The sequence below is a fragment of the Bombina bombina genome, chromosome 3, assembly GCF_027579735.1.
Source record: "Bombina bombina isolate aBomBom1 chromosome 3, aBomBom1.pri, whole genome shotgun sequence".
Lineage (NCBI taxonomy): Eukaryota > Metazoa > Chordata > Amphibia > Anura > Bombinatoridae > Bombina > Bombina bombina.
Genome location: NC_069501.1, coordinates 892,362,634 through 892,382,227, shown reverse-complemented (window position 1 = coordinate 892,382,227; position 19,594 = coordinate 892,362,634). Strand labels below are relative to the sequence as shown.

At 35.5% G+C, this 19,594-nt stretch overlaps 1 protein-coding gene across 3 annotated transcripts in view; it reads left to right on the top strand.

Moving 5' to 3' along the window:
• SLAIN1 (SLAIN motif family member 1) overlaps positions 1 to 19,594 on the top strand; it is a 244,922-nt gene that overhangs the window by 100,635 nt on the left and 124,693 nt on the right. The window contains exons 3-5 of one of the 3 annotated variants that reach the window (XM_053707852.1): positions 5,317 to 5,466; positions 8,231 to 8,374; positions 17,208 to 17,558. In XM_053707852.1, the coding sequence (XP_053563827.1) occupies positions 5,317 to 5,466; positions 8,231 to 8,374; positions 17,208 to 17,558 (645 nt within the window). Of the gene's footprint in view, positions 1 to 5,316; positions 5,467 to 8,230; positions 8,375 to 17,207; positions 17,559 to 19,594 lie in introns of those variants that run through there. The other 2 variants (XM_053707853.1, XM_053707854.1) reach the window with 2 other exon arrangements.

Genomic DNA, 19,594 nt, shown 5'->3' with positions numbered 1-19,594 from the left:
AAAATGATTTGTTGGCGTGGTGAGGGGTGTATTTGTAGGCATTTGAGGTTTGGGAAGCTTTGCCCCTCCTGGTAGGATTGTATATCCCGTATGTCACTAGCTCATGGACTCTTGCCAATATGAAAGAAATGAATTTATCAGGTAAGTTCTTACATAAATTATGTTTTTGGTTTTTTTTTTAAACCTAGAGTAATTCAGGTGATATCTAGTCTGCTTTTTGCAGCTATGCTGCATCACTTTTAACATTTGGATATCATGTCCCTTTTAAGTTTAAAAATCCAATATGTTTATCTGCCCGATATTTAGAACTTCTCTCCACCTCTAACTGGTCTTATAATCTTTTTGATCGTTGTATACTTTGCCTTTGTATACTCTTGCCTTTGCAGGGGAGGGAGGGGGGATGTCAGATGTATACTCGCTATTACAGACTCCTGCTGGCTTCTGTTTAGGTTATCTGCCTTTTCATATGCGGGGGGGGGGGGGGTCTGCTCTCCTTGTTTTCCCAGCCCCTATCAGTGGGTGTCCCAGACTAACCTCATCAACAGTGCTAAAGTAGGAGCTTCTAAGTAAGTTTTTAAAAGGTTTTATACTTGATTTTTAGATCGGCATCTGTGCATATTCTTTATAGTAGTATCTATTACATTCAGTTATATGAAATTGGTGTATACTGTCCCTTTTTAAGATAAGATGATAAAATAACATGAAAGGACAATTCTACAAGATCCTTTTCCTGTTACAATAATCCTCATTCTGCAACCAGTCTTTTTATTACAAAGACTTGCTCTTTGTATCTTCTCACATTTTGGTACTGTGCCGGCGTATGAATGCTGTTTAGTTGGGATGCAGTGTGTGGGATTCCTGTGGGTTAACATACAGGCTTAGTTGTTGGCTTGGCAAATATTCAAGCTATTACAACAAAGCACTGGGCGTTTAATCAGTTAAACATTTTCTTTTATTGTTTTTTTTTTAATTTAGGCATTACAAATTCTCAGAAGTCAGTTCTTGGCAGCTTTTGTTTTTAACAGCGTCGGAAATCCTTTATCCATATTCCACGTTATGAACATAAGTAATCTGTGGGGCACAGAACATTCTAACCACAAAAAAGAAATCTAATTTTGCAATACCGTGCCACTTGATTTGACGCCTTATTTTTTTAGTTAACCCATTTAGATCAGTATTATTGGTTTCTTGCTTCTTCAGTGCCACCCAGCAACAGCATACCAACAGCGACAGCAGAAAAATGCAGTTAATATCACATGGACTTATTTACGTTGCAACTCTACTTTAGAACAAAGTACTGTTGGACTTAAATAATTGACAGTGTAGGTGGAAGGGCTTAAAGTCTGGCTTTGTCAAGCCATGGTTTAGTATGGTTGTCTGGCAGTTATGTCATTTGCTGTTAGAGTAAATCAGATTTGACTAATCTGCTTATTTACACTGACAACATATGACAGCTGAGTATTATAAAATTATTTACACCTAGAAGTATATAATGTGCAGTATATAATGTGCATTTACATTTTGTTTTTGTTTTAGTTTTGGAGAAGGGGGGGGGGTTGTGCTTTGAATGCCATAGTTTATATATTTTTACAAATTACTTGGAGGAAGGATTAAATAGTAACATCTCTATTTACAAAACTGTGTAAGGTGATTAGGTCAGTGCTGGATGTAATTGCTTTGCAAGGAGATTTACAAAATTGGAGGAAAGGGCTGGTAAATGGCAAATGAGCTTTAATATTTGTAAATGTTAGGTCCTATATTTTGGCCATAAAATATGCTGGCTACCTTTTTATTTAAAGGGACATAAACCCTAAATTTTTCTTTCATGATTCAGATAGAACATACAGTTTTAAACAACCTTTTTAATTTGCTTCTATTATCAAATTGTCTTTGTTTTCCTGATATCCTTTGTTGAAAAGTAGGAAAGTAAGTTCATGAGTGGGGACGTGTATACAGTACTATATGGCAGCAGTTTTGCAACAGTGTTATATATTGGTAAGATCACTAGATGGCAGCACGATTTCCTGTCATGTAGTGCTCCAAATATTTGCATGCTACCTATCTAGATATCTCTTCAACAAAGAATAACCTAATGATGCAATTTTGATAATAGGAATAAAATGGAACCTTTTAAAAAATTGTATTCTCTATCTGAATCCTGAAGAAAAAAGGGTCTAGGCTTGGCAAAGCAGAGTAGGAAAATTATTTAGGTGTAGTTATAGATAACAACAAGCTAAAAAATAGTGTGCAATGCAAGACAGTGGCTTTTAAGGCTAATCAGATACTAGCATAATAACTATATAAAGAGGCATAGATGCAAGGGAAGAAAGCATAGTTATGTTGCTGTATTAATCCCTGGTAAGACCTCACTTTATAGGACATTGCAGAATTAGAAAAGGGTCACAAAGCTAATAAGGGAATTTAGGATTTAAACTATGAGGAGAGGATAGCTCAATTGGGTCTGTTTACTCTAGAAAAAAAGGTGCTTGAGAGTCGATATGATTACTTATTTTATATATTCAAGGTCCATATACAGAGTTGGTGGAAGCTCTGTTTTTTCCAAGTCAGTTGCTTGTGACACAAAAGAAATGAGATTTAATCTCCGGCAACATAAATAGTTTTTTCACAGTAAGTGCAATCAAATTGTGGAACTCCTTCCCTAAGAGTAGTAACTGCCAATACCTTAAGTACATTTTAAAATGGCTCAGATCTATTTCTGGTTAAAGCAGAATGTAGAGATATGATTACTTGTTTTAAAGTGAAAGTTAATCCTAGAGTTTCACAAATGCTAGGATTGACTATTGAAACAAATAAAGGGGGCTTTCATTCATGAAGTATAAAATACTTAATGTAGAAAGCTCCTTTATTTGTTTCAACCTATCAGTGATTTGAGCTGCTATCAAATGCCACAGCAAAAAAAAATTTCCTAAGAGGTGACTTTTTTACCTCTTAGCCAATAGCAGTGCGGTAAATCCGGCTCCCATGGGCGCCAAGCCGGATTTACCGCATTTTTTAGAGCCGGCGGCTTTGTTAGTAGCTCAAATCGCCGATCGGTTGAGACAAATAAATTAGATTTCTACATGAAGTATCTTATACTTCATGAATGAAAGTCCCCTTTATTTGTTTCAGTAATCAATCCTAGCGTTTGTAAAACTCTAGGATTAACTTTTACTTTAAATGGGCTCAGCATTCTTTTTTTTTTTTTTTTTTTTTTTTTTTTTTTTTTTAATGTAAGTTCAGTTGTCAACTTCTTAGGGTAAATCACCTCATCTACTTTGTAACTTTAATTACACTTTCAATCCCTTGCAAGTGTCAGCTTTGTTAGATCACCCCAAGCATTGTAGAACATATTCTTTCATCTTGTGCTATAGAATTTTTTTTCGTAGTGTTTGGCCAGAGGTCTATATGGTTGTAGTATTAAAGGGACAGTCAAGTCAAAATTAAACGTTCATGATTCAGATAGGGCATTTAATTTTAAACAGCTTTACAATTTAATTTTATCACTATATTTGCGTTGTTCTCTTGATATTCTTAGTTGAAAGCTAAACCTATGTAGGCTCATATGCTAATTTATAAGCCCTTGAAGGCCGTCCCATGTCTCAGTGCTTTTGACAGTTTTTCGCAGCTATAGGTAGTTAGTTCATGTGTGCCATATAGATAACATTGTGCTCACGCCTGTGGAGTTACTTACGGGAGGGCACTGATTGGCTAAAATGCAAATCTGTGATTATTTCATTTCTTTTGACAGAGTTAAAAAGTATATTAATATAAGTGTTGGTTATGCAAAACTGCGAATTGGTGAATAAAGGGATTATCTATCTTTTTAAACAATAAACATTCTGGAGTAGACTGTGCCTTTTTAACTAGTGCTTGGATTGGCACATTGAAAACTTCCTAGCCATCCTGATTTTATTAGAAAATTATATATAAAGGTGTTCGGTGCCTTACTGTTTAAAAATATTATGTACTACGGTTTATTAAGTGACCAGTTTTCAAATCAAATTTTTCTTTTAATACATAATCTTTAAGGATACATTTCTGTTGGGTTGCTGTAGAATAACCTATCACTGACGGCTAAATGTTTTAAAAACAAATTAACATCCTTTTTACTGCCGTTGTTTCAATAGCAAAACTCACCCACCATTTGCCTTTATATGGAACAATCGATCTAGGCTTTAGTCTGCAGACAACAAGGCTAATTGTGGTCATAATGTTAGTATAAAGTACATTGTTTGTTTTACAGATTATATCAGTTAAAGGGATAGGATAGTCGAAATTAAACTTGCATGTCATTTTTATACACTTTTTTAAAAAAAATACACTTCTATTTTTAAATGTGCTTCATTCTCTTGGTATCCTTTGTTGAAAAAGAATATACACATCTTACATTAGTGAGATCTAGCTGCTGATTGGTACCTGCACACTTTTGTCTCTTGTGATTGGGTAACTGGATGTGTTCAGCTAGCCCCCAGTATTGCAATGCTCTTTCTTCAGCAAAGGATAACAAGAGAAAGAAGCACATTTTTTAATAGTAAAAGTAAATTGTAAAGTTGTTTAAAATTGTATATTCTATCCAAACCATGAAAGACAATGTTTTAGTTTCCTGTCCCTTTAAAGCCAATTAGGAAATGATATGTAGCAGAGTTAGTCTGGAAGTCAGCAGTGGGCATTTTAAGTTCTGTGAATTAGAAAATACTCAATTTTCAAAGCTAAATTACATGAAAAGGGGGCAAAATAAACAGGTATATTGCAAAGTTGTTTCTTTCTGTATAACTAAACACTTTATATAAAAAATCTCAAGGTCCTTATATACGAAACAGAAAACATTTACATTCGAATGAGAGCTTTATGGGATGACTATATTGCAAAAAAAAAAATTGTTACATGAATAATACACTGACAACACCTTTTTTTTTCTTTTGATTTATTGTAATCTTCTTTTTTCCTCTTTTACATTGTATTGTATAAACTTAAAATGACTTTAAATTGACAGCTATATATGTACCATGTCCTTGTTAAAGGAAAATTGTTGGCATATTCTTTGTAACTTCTTTTGCTTTTTCTACAATAAAGTTGATTTAAAAAATAAAAAAAAAATTCAAGGTGTTTACTGTCCCTTTAGTATTGCTACTCTCTGATGCGATATAAAACATTTTTGTCTATGAAGGTCAAGTAAAATGATCACAAAACAACTTGAGCATATTTGATATGCATTCAGTAGACCTAACCATCACTATTCTAAACCTGTAAAATCTTCATCCGCACATAATGTTATGTCTTATATACTAATCATTCATTTTCTTCCATTCTCTTTAGCTGGCCGGTGGAGGAGTTTGTTTTCTACTCCTGTTTCCATGTCTTTTCCATATAGTCCTGTTGCGAGACTCACTCCATATTGCAATGGCTTAAATTCTCCCAGCGTCTTTAAAAACCCTTCTAAAGCAATACTAACACCTGAGAGGACAGGTAAACCTCCTTTTTTATTTATCTTAACCTGAGATATTTGAATAAAATATATAATTATTATTATTTTTGTTTAATACTGTTTAGGTATCTACTATATGTATAACTCACACATTTTTAGCACGAATATATTTTGAGAAAAAAGGGGATTAAACACTTCTGTATTCACCAGAGAGATTTTACATTGTGTTTTTGTTTACTAATACTATTAATACAAATAGAGAGAACTTTTTTTTTTTATCTCTATAATTGTCATACATCCTAATTCCCTCAGCCCTTTTTTTAATTTTCTATAAAATGTGGAGGCAATAACATTTTTGTGTACTTTTAAATTTTTTTTTTTTTTTACTTAAAAGGAACTTGACACCAAAATGTTTAAGCACTTAAAGGTGACACAGCATAGCTGTAAAAAGTTGATTAGAAAAGATCACATGACTCCTCTATGTAAAAAAGGAATATATTTTACCTCAAAATATCCTCAGTAGTCACATCCCATTATAAAGGTACTTTAAGCAGCCAATGAGGATACTAGCCCTAGGACTTGCAAGGTATTGTGCCTCTTGCATGTGCAGTACAGTCATGCTATTTCCTGTGAAGCCCTACATTTTTCTTTGATTCAGATAAAACCTACTACTTCTCAACAACTTTTGAATTTACTTCTATTATATATTTTTTTTTTTGGTATCCTTTGTTGAAGGAGCAGAAATACACTACTGGGAGCTAGTTGAACACATCAGTAAACTAATGATAAGCAGTATATATGTGCAGCCACCAATCAGCAATTAGCTCCCAGATCCTGATCATACCTAGGTATGATTTTCAACAAAGGATACCAAGAAAATGAAGCAACTTAGACAATAGAAGTAAAATGGAAAGTTGTTTAAAATTGAATGCACTAGCTGAGTCGTGAAATATAATTTTTTTTTGGGGGTTTTCAGTGAAAACCCATGAGATCACTGTAAACCAGTAAAGTGTGACCGCAGCACTGATGAAACTGGATGTTTTGTTTTTATTTTATTTTTTCCAGCTTACAGTAGATACTGTAAGTAGCTAAACATAACTATTCAGAGAACTTACTATTGTGAGCTGGAGATTTTTGTGAAGTTTTTTTTTTTTTTTTTTTTTTTTATATAGAGCTTTTCATGTGATATTTTCTTTGGCATATGGGTATTATGTACCTTTTAAGATACTTTGATAATCTGAATGTTTCAGTTCTGTTCTATTTTTCAAAGATATATAAAAATATTCATCTTTATATTTTAAATGTATTACAGTTATTATTGTTTTAAACATGTTTCTGAATAAAATGCTATTTTTTAAAATATTTTCATGCATGTGGGTTTCTGTCTGCTAATGTATAACCTATCCCAGTGTTTTCCCCACAGCCTATTTAAAGGGACAGTATACTGAAAAATAGTTTTTCGCTTAATGTGTTTACAATTGCTTTTTTTTACCAACTGCAGAGAAAAAAATGTATGAAAAATAACTTTTAATGTTTTTTTGTGAATATTAAAGCTCTGATTTTGTGTTTTGAAGCCACGACCTAATAAAATGGGTTGAGCTTGTAGGTACAATCAGATCTCATTACTTTATCACATTGTGCAAATATATCTGCTTCTTTATCTTATATCTGTCCATAAAACAATCACCAGTACTTGGAGAGAACAATGGAAAATCAACATTGTATTACCTTATCTCTGCTATATCCCACTGGGAGTATAATTTCTTCTGCTGGCTGTGTTTACAAAGCTTATCAATAGCTGGGACCTGCGGCCACAAACTTTCAGAATAGGTGGGGATACCACATGCTAAATCAACTATTTCAAATGCCAATATAAGGGTAAAGGAGCTACTTGTAAACAATTTAATACACTCCAGCAGGTAAAGTGGATCATTGGGAACAAATTAAAGGGGAGAAAAAATTTGAGTAAACTGTCCCTTTAATTGGACACCAATTGGGTGATTTTACTGACCACCTGGCTAAAGTTAAAGCCAATAATAAACAAAAAGGAGCCATTATATTTTTCATTGTTTGTTGGACACACAATCTTTAAATCAGTTTGTTATATTATGCATGTAATTTCTGCTATGGATATCTCAAGTAACTTGTATAAATAACAGAATTTTTTTTAATATTGCAAAGTAGTACACTGTCCCCACTCGGCTACTTCATAATGCCACCCTGCTGGCAACATTTTACTAATTCTAAATATGTGAAAATGCCATAATTTAATTAGTGAAGCAGCCTGTACTTTTCTATACATTCACTTACCAAGAACAATAAAGATATATAGTCTCACAACACATGTACTACTCTTATATTTTGCCAAATCATCCTCACTAAAGGACCAGTAAATACAGTAATATTGCATAATCAACAAACACATGATAAGACGATGCAATCGCATTTAGTCTTAACTTCAAATGAGTAGTAGATTTTTTTTTCCCTTCAAATTTCAAAGTTAAGTCTATTTCCACACCCCCTGTATCATGTGACAGCCATCAGCCAATCACAAATGCATATACGTATATTCTAAGAATTTTTGCACATGCTCAGTAGGAGCTGGTGACTCAAAAAGTGTAAATATAAAGATTATGCACATTTTATTAATAGAAGTAAATTTGAAAATTGCCTGCTCTTTCTGAATCATGAAAGTTTAATTTTGACTTGAGTGTCCCTTTTTTTAGCTTTTTTTACTTGCGTTTTGCACCTTGCTTGAGACTTCAGTGGAAACACCTAGTTTTTTCCTGACTTTGATTTTTCCAGCTTACAACCCAAGGACTTTAAGCCCACAATCTTCAATAGACAGTGAATTGAGTGCATCAGAAGTGGAGGATGACTCTATCTCTATGGGATACAAACTTCAGGACCTCACTGATGTTCAGATCATGGCGCGACTGCAGGAAGAAAGTAAGATCAGATTTTTCTGTCTTAGGCTTCATTTAAGATAATCACAAGAATCTTGCTTACTGGAAGCTTCTAGACATACAATAATTCATCTTCAATCTTCAGTGGACCTTGTAAAGAAATGTTTAATTCTCTATACAGATGGTATTTTGATATTCAAGATCAGGTCAGTAATGCAGTGCAGTACAGCAAATACCAAACTAATTTTAATTACTGCATACTATTTACATTTTTGTAAAGAACTTTTAAACATGAAAATTGTTTTTTTAAATTGGAAGATTAGCAGTTGCCAAATTAAATTATAACCCATGTGCAATTGAAAAGAAAGTGTTCCTTTATTTCTGCATTGATGGAGTGGACATTTGTATGTAAATTGCTGTATCTTCTGTAAGTAAAGTAGTAAACTAATGCTCAAAACTGTACTTTTTAATTGAGGGACATAATACTACATTCGAATATAAGCATTTATTTCAGTGCTGGAGGGTATATGGCCTCTGACCACCAGAGTAGGTAGTCCGTCTCCACCTTCCTATTTATTTATACATTCTATACCTAATAGAGCAAGATTACATAATATAGATAGTTGTTTCAGCAGAAGTCTTATTTTGAACATATAAAGAAACTTTCACCATTGTTAATACAGCATGCTGTCTATTGATTTTTCTGTCTTTTGCTTGTCTCATAAGATTTTTTTTTTTTGTTTGTTGAGGAAATAGCTATTTGCATCTTTCTCATATTTATAATAGTCTACCTCCATGACAATATCTTTATGAAGAGTTAGATATGCATACTTTGATGGCTTGCTTACTGAATCCTTTTATCCTCAAGATTGTGTACTGCAAGCCAGCTGAGAATCCCATGTGTGACCTTGCAAATAGTCCATACAACATACAGGCATCCCCTGATACTTCACAAGTTATACTTTGGGTTTCTCCAGTAGATTTAGGGACTATGGCCCCAATTTATCAAAGTCTGGCGGACCTGATCCGACAGTGCGGATCAGGTCTGCCAGACCTCGCTGAATACGGCGAGCAATACGCTCGCCGTATTCAGCATTGCACCAGCAGCTCACAAGAGCTGCTGGTGCAACGCCGCCCCCTGCAGACTCGCAGCCAATGGGCCGCCAGCAGGGGGTGCCAATCAACCCGATCGTACTCGATCGGGTTGATTTCCGGCGATGTCTGTCCGCCTGCTCTGAGCAGACGGACAGGTTATGGAGCAGCGGTCTTTGTGACCGCTTCTTCATAACTGCTGTTTCTGGCGAGCCTGCAGGCTCGCCAGAAACACAGGGCATCGAGCTCCATTCGGAGCTTGATAGATAGGCCCCCATGAGTCTAAACAGATCAAACAAAGAAACTGTCTAACACCGTTTTTATTACTTTTAAAATGTTATTAGAGGGACAGAAATGTGAAAACAAAATGCTCTGTGTAAGAGCATTTTATTATTGCACTGTTGCTTGCATATAATTATATTTTAACCCCTGCAAATAAGTTAAACACATAGTTAAAGTCCACTCCAGAGCAGAAATGCACTACTGGAACATTACTAAACATTTGTGTAGCTACCAATCAGCTAGCTCCGATTAGTGCTTTGCTGCTCCTGTGCCTACCTATGTATGTTTTTCAACAAAGGACATCTCCAGACTGGCCCCTATTTTGTGGAAGACTCTCCCTTAGTTTTGAAAATGTCAAATGCTCCTTAAAGACTCTATAATATTCAAAGATGCATACAACAAACGCTAACATTTTCTAACCTTAGTTCCTCTCCTCCTTTGCTATCCCCTTGAACCCCTTAGCATGTAAGCCTATGAGCCCAGCTCTTTGTAGATCACCTTCATGAGAGCCGACTACAACAGTGCAACTCTTGGCAGGGCTCTCTACCCACTTGTTCCCTATAAATGTTACCTGCATATAATGCCTATATTTATAGCACACAGTCTGTTGGCACTCTAGAAATTACTGGGAATAATTAAAAAGTATATACAGGTATAATCCCTTTATTACCCATTCCCTAGTTTTGCATAACCAACAGTGTTATATTAATATTCTTTTTAACCTCTGTAATAACCTTGTATCTAAGACTTCCCCCTTACCTTAGTGCTTTTTACAAACTTGCTGGTTAGTGCATAACTCCATGTGAGTGAGCACATTGTGTATATGGCACATATGAACTAACACTGTCAGGCTGTGAAAAGCCAATAAAAGGCACTGAGATAAGAGGCTGCCTGCAAGAGCTTAGACACAGGCAGAGATTTAGAGGTTATAAAGTATATTAGAGGGACAGTCTACTCCAGAATTTTTATTGTATAAAAAGATAGATAATCCCTTTATTACCAATTCCCCAGTTTTGCATAACCAACACTGTTATATTAATATACTTTTTTACCTCTCTGATTACCTTGTATCTAAGCCTCTGCAGACTGCCCCCTTATTTCAGTTCTTTTGACAGACTTGCATATTAGCCAATCAGTGCCTTCTCATAAGCAACTCCACGGGCGTGAGTACAATGTTATCTATATGGCACAAATGAAGTAACTCTCTCCTAGGTTTGAAAAACGTTCAAATGCACTGAGATAAGGCGGCATTCAATGGCTTAGAAATTAGCATATGAGCCTACCTAGGTTTAGCTTTCAACTAAGAATACCAAGAGAACAAAGAAAATTTGATGATAAAAGTAAATTGGAAAGTTGTTTACAATGACATGACCTATCTGAATCATGGAAGTTTAACTTTGATAGGCTGTGCCTTTTAATATAACAATGTTGGTTGTTTAAAGCTGGGGAATGGGTAGTAAAGGCATTATATATCTTTCTTTCATGTAATTGGCAAGAGTCCATGAGCTAATGACGTATGGGATATACAATCCTACCAGTAGGGGCAAAGTTTCCCAAACTTTAAAATGGCTATAAATACACCCCTCACCACACCCACAATTCAGTTTTACAAACTTTGCCTCCTATGGAGGTGGTGAAGTAAGTTTGTGCTTGATTTTCTTCTGTGATATGCGCTTCTCAGCATTTTGAAGCCCGATTCCTCTCAGAGTACAGTGTTTGTCAGAGGGATGTGAAGGGAGTATCACCTATTGAATTATATGGTTTTCCTTGCGTGAAATCTTTTCATAGGTTCTCTGTTATCGGTCGTAGAGATTCATCTCCTACCTCCCTTTTCAGATCGACGATATACTCTCATATACCATTACCTCTTCTTATAACTGTTTCACTACTGGTTTGGCTATCTGCTATATGTGGATGGGTGTCTTTCGGTAAGTATGTTTTCATTACTTAAAGACACTCTCAGCTATGGTTTGGCACTTTATGTATTAATGTAAAGTTCTAAATATATGTATTGTACTTATATTTGCCATGAGTCAGGTTTATATATATTTCCTTTTGCAGACTATCCGTTTCAAAATTGGGAAAAATTTATTTAGGAAGTTTATTTTTTCTTACCTGTGGTATAGTCTTTTCTTCAAAATTTACTGTTTTCTTTCATTTTCGTGGGCAAAATTAGGCTCGCAAAGCCGCAAAATGCTATTTATTGTGCCATTCTTGGCGCAATAATTTTTTGGGCGCCAATGTACGTTTGTTGACGCAAGTTCGCCATTTCCGGCGTCTTAGTTGACGCCAGGTTCCTTGCACAAGGTTGCGTCTGCCATGACGTGAGTTGAGTCATTTACGGATGTTGTTAGCCCCCCAAAAAAATAATTTTGCATTGCACGTCATTCTTGGAGCCAAATAATTTAATTATTAAAACCCACTTCCTATATGCCTCTTGTCTTTCTCTATGCTCAGAGGGCTATGCTGTTTGTATTTTTTTCCCATTCCTGAAACTGCCATATAAGGAAATTGATAATTTTGCTTTATATGTTGTTTTTTCTCTTACATTTGCAAGATGTCTCAATCTGATCCTGTCTCAGAAACCACTGTTGGATTCCTGCTGCCTGATAACAGTTCTACCAAAGATAAGTGTATCTGTTGTAAATTAGTAGAGATTATATCTCCAGCGGTAGTATGTAACAGTTGTCATGATAAACTTTTACATGCAGAGAATGTATCCATCAGTACTAGTACAATGCCTGTTGTTCCTTCAACATCTAATGTACATGATATCCCTGTGAATATTAAAGATTTTATTGCTGATGCAATTCAGAAGGCTTTGTCTGCTATTCCGCCTTCTAATAAACGTAAAAGGTCTTTTAAAACTTCTCATAAAGTTGATGAAATTTCAAATGACCGACAACATACTGATTGATCCTCCTCTGATGAGGATCTATTTGATTCAGAAGATCCTACCTCAGAGATTGACACTGACAAATCTACTTATCTCTTTAAGATGGAGTATATTCGTTCCTTGTTAAAAGAGGTGTTGATTACTTTGGATATTGAGGAAACTAGTTTTCTTGGTATTAAAACTAGTAAACATTTAAATTCTGTTTATAAACCTCCTGTGGTTACTTCAGAGGTTTTTCCAGTTCCTGATGCTATTTCTGATATGATTTCAAAGGAATGGAATAGGCCTAGTACTTTGTTTATTCCTTCTGCTAGGTTTAAAAAGTTGTATCCCTTGCCAATAATTAGATTTGAGTTTTGTTAAAAAATCCCCAAAGTTGATGGGGCTATCTCTACTCTTGCCAAACGTACTTCTATCCTTATGGAAGATAGTACTTTCTTTTTAAAGACCCTTTAGATAGGGAACTTGAATCTTATCTAAGGAAAGCTTATTTATATTCTGGCTATCTTCTCAGGCCTGCCATTTCTATGGCTATTTTTTATATCATCAAAATTGATGTTAAATCTGTCTTTAGCTATATTAGCTAGAAGAGCTTTGTGGCTTAAATATTGCAATGCTGACATGGTCTAGATTACTATCTCTTTCTTTCCAAGGTAACAATTTATTTGGAACTCAGTTGGATTCAATTATTTCAACTGTTACTGGGGGAAGGGAGTTTCTAAGGGTAAATCTAAGGCTTCTAATTGTTTTCGTTCTTTTCGACAGAATGAGGAAGCCAATCCTTCCCCCAAAGAATCTGGTTCCAATTGGAAACCCTCTTAAAGTTGGAATAAATCCAAGCCTTTAAGAAACCAAAGCCAGTCCCCAAGTCTGCATGAAGGTGCGGCCCTCATTCCAGCTCAGCTGGTGGGGGGCAGATTAAATTTTTTCCAAAACATTTGGGCATATTCTGTCCAAAATCAATGGATTCAGAGCATTGTCTCTCAAGGGTATCGAATAGGATTCAGAGTAAGACCACCTTTTTTTTTCTCATGCGTTCCAACAAACCCAGTGAAGGCTCAGGCCTTTCTGAAGTGTGTTTCAGATCTAGAGCTTTCAGGGGTAATTATACCTGTTCCGTTTCAGAAACGGGGTCTGGGGTTTTATTAAAATCTATTCATTGTCCCAAAGATAGAAAATTCATTCAGGCCAGTTCTGGATCTGAAAATTTTGAACCGTTTTGTGAGAGTACCAACTTTCAAAATGGTGACTATAAGGACTATTCTGCCTTTTGTTCAGCAAGGTCATTATATGTCCACGATAGACTTACAGGATGCATATCTTCATATTCCCATTCATCCAGACCACTATCAGTTTCTGAGATTCTCTTTTCTAGACAAGCATTACCAATTTGTTGCTCTTCATTTTGGCATAGCGACCGCTCCAAGATTTTTTTTTCCCAAAAGTTCTCGGTGCCCTACTCTATGTAATCAGAGAACAGGGCATTGCAGTGTTTCCTTATTTGGACGATATCTTGGTACTAGCTCAGTCTTTACATTCTGCCAAATCTCACACATATCAACTAGTGTTGTTTCTTCTAAGACATGGTTGGAGGATCAATTTACCAAAAAGTTCCTTGATTCCTCAGACAAGGGTCACCTTTTTAGGTTTCCAGATAGAGACAGAGTCATGGACACTGAATCTAACGGACAAGAGACAAATAAAATTGGTTTCAGCTTGTCGGAACCTTCAGTCTCAATCATTCCCTTCAGTGGCTATGTGCATGGAAGTTTTAGGTCTCATGACTGCAGCATCAGGCGCAATCCCCTTTGCTCGTTTTCATATGAGACCTCTCCAGCTTTGTATGCTGAAGCAATGGTGCAGGGATTATACAAAGATATCACAATTAATATCCTTAAATCCCAATGTTCAACTTTCTCTGACTTGGTGGTTAGACCACCACGTATAATTCAAGGGGCCTCTTTTGTTCGTCCAACCTGGACTGTAATCACAACAGATGCAAGCCTTTCAGGTTGGGGAGCTGTCTGGGGAACTCTGACAGCACAAGGGGTTTGGCAATCTCAAGAGGCGAGGTTACCAATCAATATTTTGGAACTCTGTGCTATTTTCAGGGCTCTTCAGGTTTGGCCTCTGTTGAAGAGAGAACCATTCATTTGTTTTCAGACAGACAATGTCACAACTGTGGCATATGTCAATCATCAGGGCGGGACTTTCAGTCCCCTAGCTATAAAAGAAGTATCTTGGATAATTGCTTGGGCCTATCTATCCAGGTCCAGGGATCTTCAGGCGGAGTCAGTGGATGTGTTAGCAGTTCCTTGGTTTTACCAACCTGCTTATATCTTTCCACCTCTAGTTCTTCTTCCAAGAGTGAGTTCCAAAATCATCATGGAACATTTATTTGTGTTTATGGTAGCTCCAGCATGGCCTCACAAGTTCTGGTATGCGGACCTTGTCCGAATGTCCAGTTGTCAACCTTGGCCACTTCCTTTAAGACCAGACCTTCTGTCTCAAGGACCGTTTTTCCATCAGGATCTCAAATTGCTAAATTTGAAGGTATGGGAATTGAACGCTTAATGCTTGGTCATAGAGGTTTCTCTGACTCAGTGATTGATACTATTTTACAGGCTTGTAAATCTGTTTCTAGGAAGATTTATCATCGAGTTTGAAAGACTTATATTTCATGGTGGTGTTCTCATAAATTCTCCTGGCATTCTTTTAGAATTCCTAGAATTTTAAAGTTTCTTCAGGATGGTTTGGATAAAGGTTTATCTGCAAGTTTCTGAAGAGACACATCTCTGCTCTTTCTGTTTTATTTCACAGAAAGATTGCTAAGCTTCCTGATATTCACGGTTTTGTTCAGACTTTGGTTCGTATCAAGACACTCATTAAATCAATCTCTCCTCCTTGGAGTCTTAATTTGGTTTTGAAAGCTTTACAGGCTCCTCCTTTTGAGCCTATTAATTCTTTGGATATTAAACTACTTTCTTGGAAAGTGTTGTTCCTTTTGGCTATCTCTTCTGCTAGAAGAGTTTCTGAGTTATCTGCTCTTTCTTGTGAGTCACCTTTTATGATTTTTTTTTTTTTATCAAGATAAGGCAGTTTTGCGGACTTCATTTAAATTTTTACCTAAAGTTGTGAATTCTAACAACATTAATAGGTAAATTGTTGTCCCCTCTTTGTGTCCTAATCCTAAGAATTAGAGCTTTGAAATATTATGTTGAAGCTACTAAAGATTTCAGGAAGACTTCTAGTCTATTTGTTGTCTTTTCTGGTTCTAGGAAAGGTCAGAAAGCTTCTGCCATTTCCTTGGCATCTTGGTTAAAGCTTTTGATTCATAAGGCTTATTTGGAGTCGGGCCAGGCCCTGCCTCAGAGAATCACAGCTCATTCTACTACATAAGTCTCCACTTCGTGGGCTTTTAAAAATGAAGCTTCAGTTGATTAGATTTGCAAAGCAGCAACTTGGTCTTCTTTGCATACATTTACTAAATTCTACCGTTTTTATGTATTTGCCTTTTTGGAAGCAGTTTTTGGTAGAAAAGTTCTTCAGGCAGCTGTTTCAGTTTGATTCCTCTGCTTATGTTTTAAGTTTCTTTCTTTAATTTATGAGAAACTTATTTTTTTTGGTTGTGGATTTAATTTTTTCAGCGGAAAATGGCTGTTTTTATTTTATCCCTCCCTCTCTAGTGACTCTTGTGTGGAGTTATACATCTTGGGTGTTTCTATCCCATACGTCACTAGCTCATGGACTCTTTCCAATTACATGAAAGAAAACATAATTTAGGTAAGAACTTACCTGATAAATTAATTTATTTTATATTGGCAAGAGTCCATGAGACCCACCCTTTTTATGGTGGTTATGTTTTTTTTGTATAAAGCACAAATATATTTCCAATTCCTTTTTTGATGCTTTTTACTCCTTTTTTTCTATCACCCCACTACTTGGCTATTTGTTAAACTGAATTGTGGGTGTGGTGAGGGGTGTATTTATAGGCATTTTGAGGTTTGGCAAACTTTGCCCCTCCTGGTAGGATTGTATATCCCATACGACACTAGCTCATGGACTCTTGCTAATATGAAAGAAATGAATTTATCAGGTAAGTTCTTACATACATTATGTTTTTTAAACAATAACAAACATCAAGTAGACTGTCCCTTTTTAAAGGGGTTGTTCTTCAGTCTGTTTCATTTGGGTTAATTTTTGATAAATTATCTTTATTTGAGACTACTATTCTGTTCTTTTTTTTTACTACTATAATTAGTGTTTTCAGCTCTTTACCACACGTTTTTATGAGCACCTGCTGCTGGGTAATGGACATTGTAGTGCAAAAAGTAAATGCTTTAATTTTTTTGAACACAAATGGTGCTAGAGGAGAAAGACAATGTTTTTTTTTTTTTTTTTTTTTTTTTTTTTTTTTTTTTTTAAAGGTTTGCATGCGACCAGCAGTGTTATTCAGCTCCCGAGCAGTACTTCTACTTTGTGTTTAACCCCTTTGACATTTTTAAAGAAGATTTTACTATAATAAAAAGGATTTGTTGTATTCCCTTTCTATGTACAGTTTAATCCTAAAACAGAATAAAAATGTATTTTTATTTTATTATTGCAGGTCTTAGACAAGACTTTGCATCTACCTCTACATGCAGTTCCGGGTCAAGGCACCGCTCTAGCTTGTCACTGTACTCCGGAAAGAAACTATCTTGTGCCAGTGATCAGGATTCTGATCGCTACAGTGTTGAGGATGAAGATGAAGAGTTTGACCATTTGCCTCCACCTCAGCCTCGGCTCAGCCGTTGTTCCCCTCTCCAAAGAGGTATTCCTCATTCACAGACTTTCTCTAGTATTCGAGAATGCAGAAAGAGCCCTAGCTCACAGTATTTCTCTTCAAATGGATATCAGCAATATAATTATTCTTCTCAGCCTCAAACACCAGAGCAACCACAAAACAAGTCTAATGCAGGTAAGGAATTTTTAATTGGAATATTTTTCTTTTCCAGTTAACGTAGATGCAGTCGTGAAACAGCCCCTTCCTCATTTTTGTCTGCTTCCTGTGTAATTATTAAAAGAGTTTAAGGAAATAATAGTCAAAACTGAAATGTGCATTTCAATGTTATATATGATAAAAATGTTACTATACAAATTAGTAAAAAAAGAAAAACCTCTTTAGTAGAAGTTATTAATCTTTACTGGGCATATGTACATATGCTGCATGTGCACAATACCTCTACAAATACTGATTGTTCACGGTGGCAAAGATTGTATCAGCAATTCATGACTTTTCATCAAACAATTCTGATTTCAATCCTGGTGCAGAAGGTACTCTCAGCATATGTACATATGCCTGTGATACACCAATAACTTTTACTAGAAGCATATTTGCTCTTACAAGCAAACTTTAACAATGTTTTTACTAAGAATTGGAACTTACATTTCAGTTTTGGCTTATGTCCCTTTTAATAATGATAGTAAACAAATAGAAAACTATATAATTTTGTGTTGAAGGAAGCAATATGTTTTTATAGAGAATATTTTTTTCCCTTAGCAATTAGAAATACATTGTTGAAATGTTTGGAAACCCTTTTTTTTTTTTTTTTTTTTTTTATACCCAGTGCAATCAATTTTACATTATCTGACAAAAATATGTTTGTTATCAATCTCTGCTGATTTGAAGCACTTGTGTATGTATAGTAGTCGGCCATAATCTAGATAGATATCTGGTTTACAATCTATAGTTATTAGCAAGCAGACTGACACAGCTGACATTTTACTTAATGCTCACTTGTTTAAAGGAAAAGCCAATAATGTCCTTGGTTGCACTGACCTTAACCATAATTGCACAATGAACAAAAGCAAAATGAAGCATAATTGATGCAAAGACTTTACTGTCCCAGCTTTGGCATTAGCCTGCACATGACTGGTTATTGTATTACTGGATGATCCTGAACAGAATTGATGATAAAGATACCAGTAAACCACTTCTCTCAACCGCTGAGAATTAAATGATTTCTTTTGCCACTTTAAGTTTTCTTGGACAGTTTAAAGACTGATTAAATGTTTCGTTATAAAGTTAAATGTCTGAAAAATGGTAATGGTACAGAAATTCAGCATTCTTAAAGGCATGTAAATTACATTATATAGAATATTTTTTTTGGCATTATGTAAAAGTGGTTTGGAGAAATTCTCACAGGCACTGTAAGCATGTGCCGTTGCCAGCCTGTCATTAAACTTGTTAAAACTATTCTCAGAACCATTTTGTGTGCTGTGCATTCCAGATTCACATTTATGTCTGAAATATATTGTCATTTGCCGACTCTTACAACTGCTCCTAATCACCCTAGTAGTACTCAATAACAAAGCTTGAAGCCTAATAATATAAACTCTAAAAAGGATGAACACAACCTTAGCTTTAAAGCTTCCCTATTAATAACCCTGTATTTCCTTAGCTATTATTTTTATAACATGGGAGAGAAAAGGTCTGGCTTCAATGTGTTTGTTTAATGGTACTTTTTTCATTCAGTAGATACCAGACCTAGCATATTATATTGTCACAATTTGCCGTTTTCAGAGTCACATTCTGTATATGCCCCAGACGTTCTTTTTATAGCAGGATTTTCCTGGAAAGTAAAATGGAGATACCGTTTAAACAATTCAGTTCAAAACTGAAATAGTAAAATAAAATTTTATACTTTACAAATTTCCACCTTCCCAAAATGTGTGCCATATCTGTTTGTTTCTAGATCCCAACAAAGTATTCATGGTGACTACAATTAGTCATTCAGGTGTTGAACAAGTATTTGGACGTATAAGTACCTAGTGTCCACTGAGCAGAGCACTTGGGCCAATAGTTCTTTGTTACAGTAGCCCATATACCTTCTACATGCATGTCCTTTTGTACTCCGTGTAGTATCTTCTGAAATTGCATAATAAAGACTGTGTTTGTAGCTTTATCTCCGCTAGATGAGTAGCTGAGTTACAAACGGTCATGCTGCTCACCTT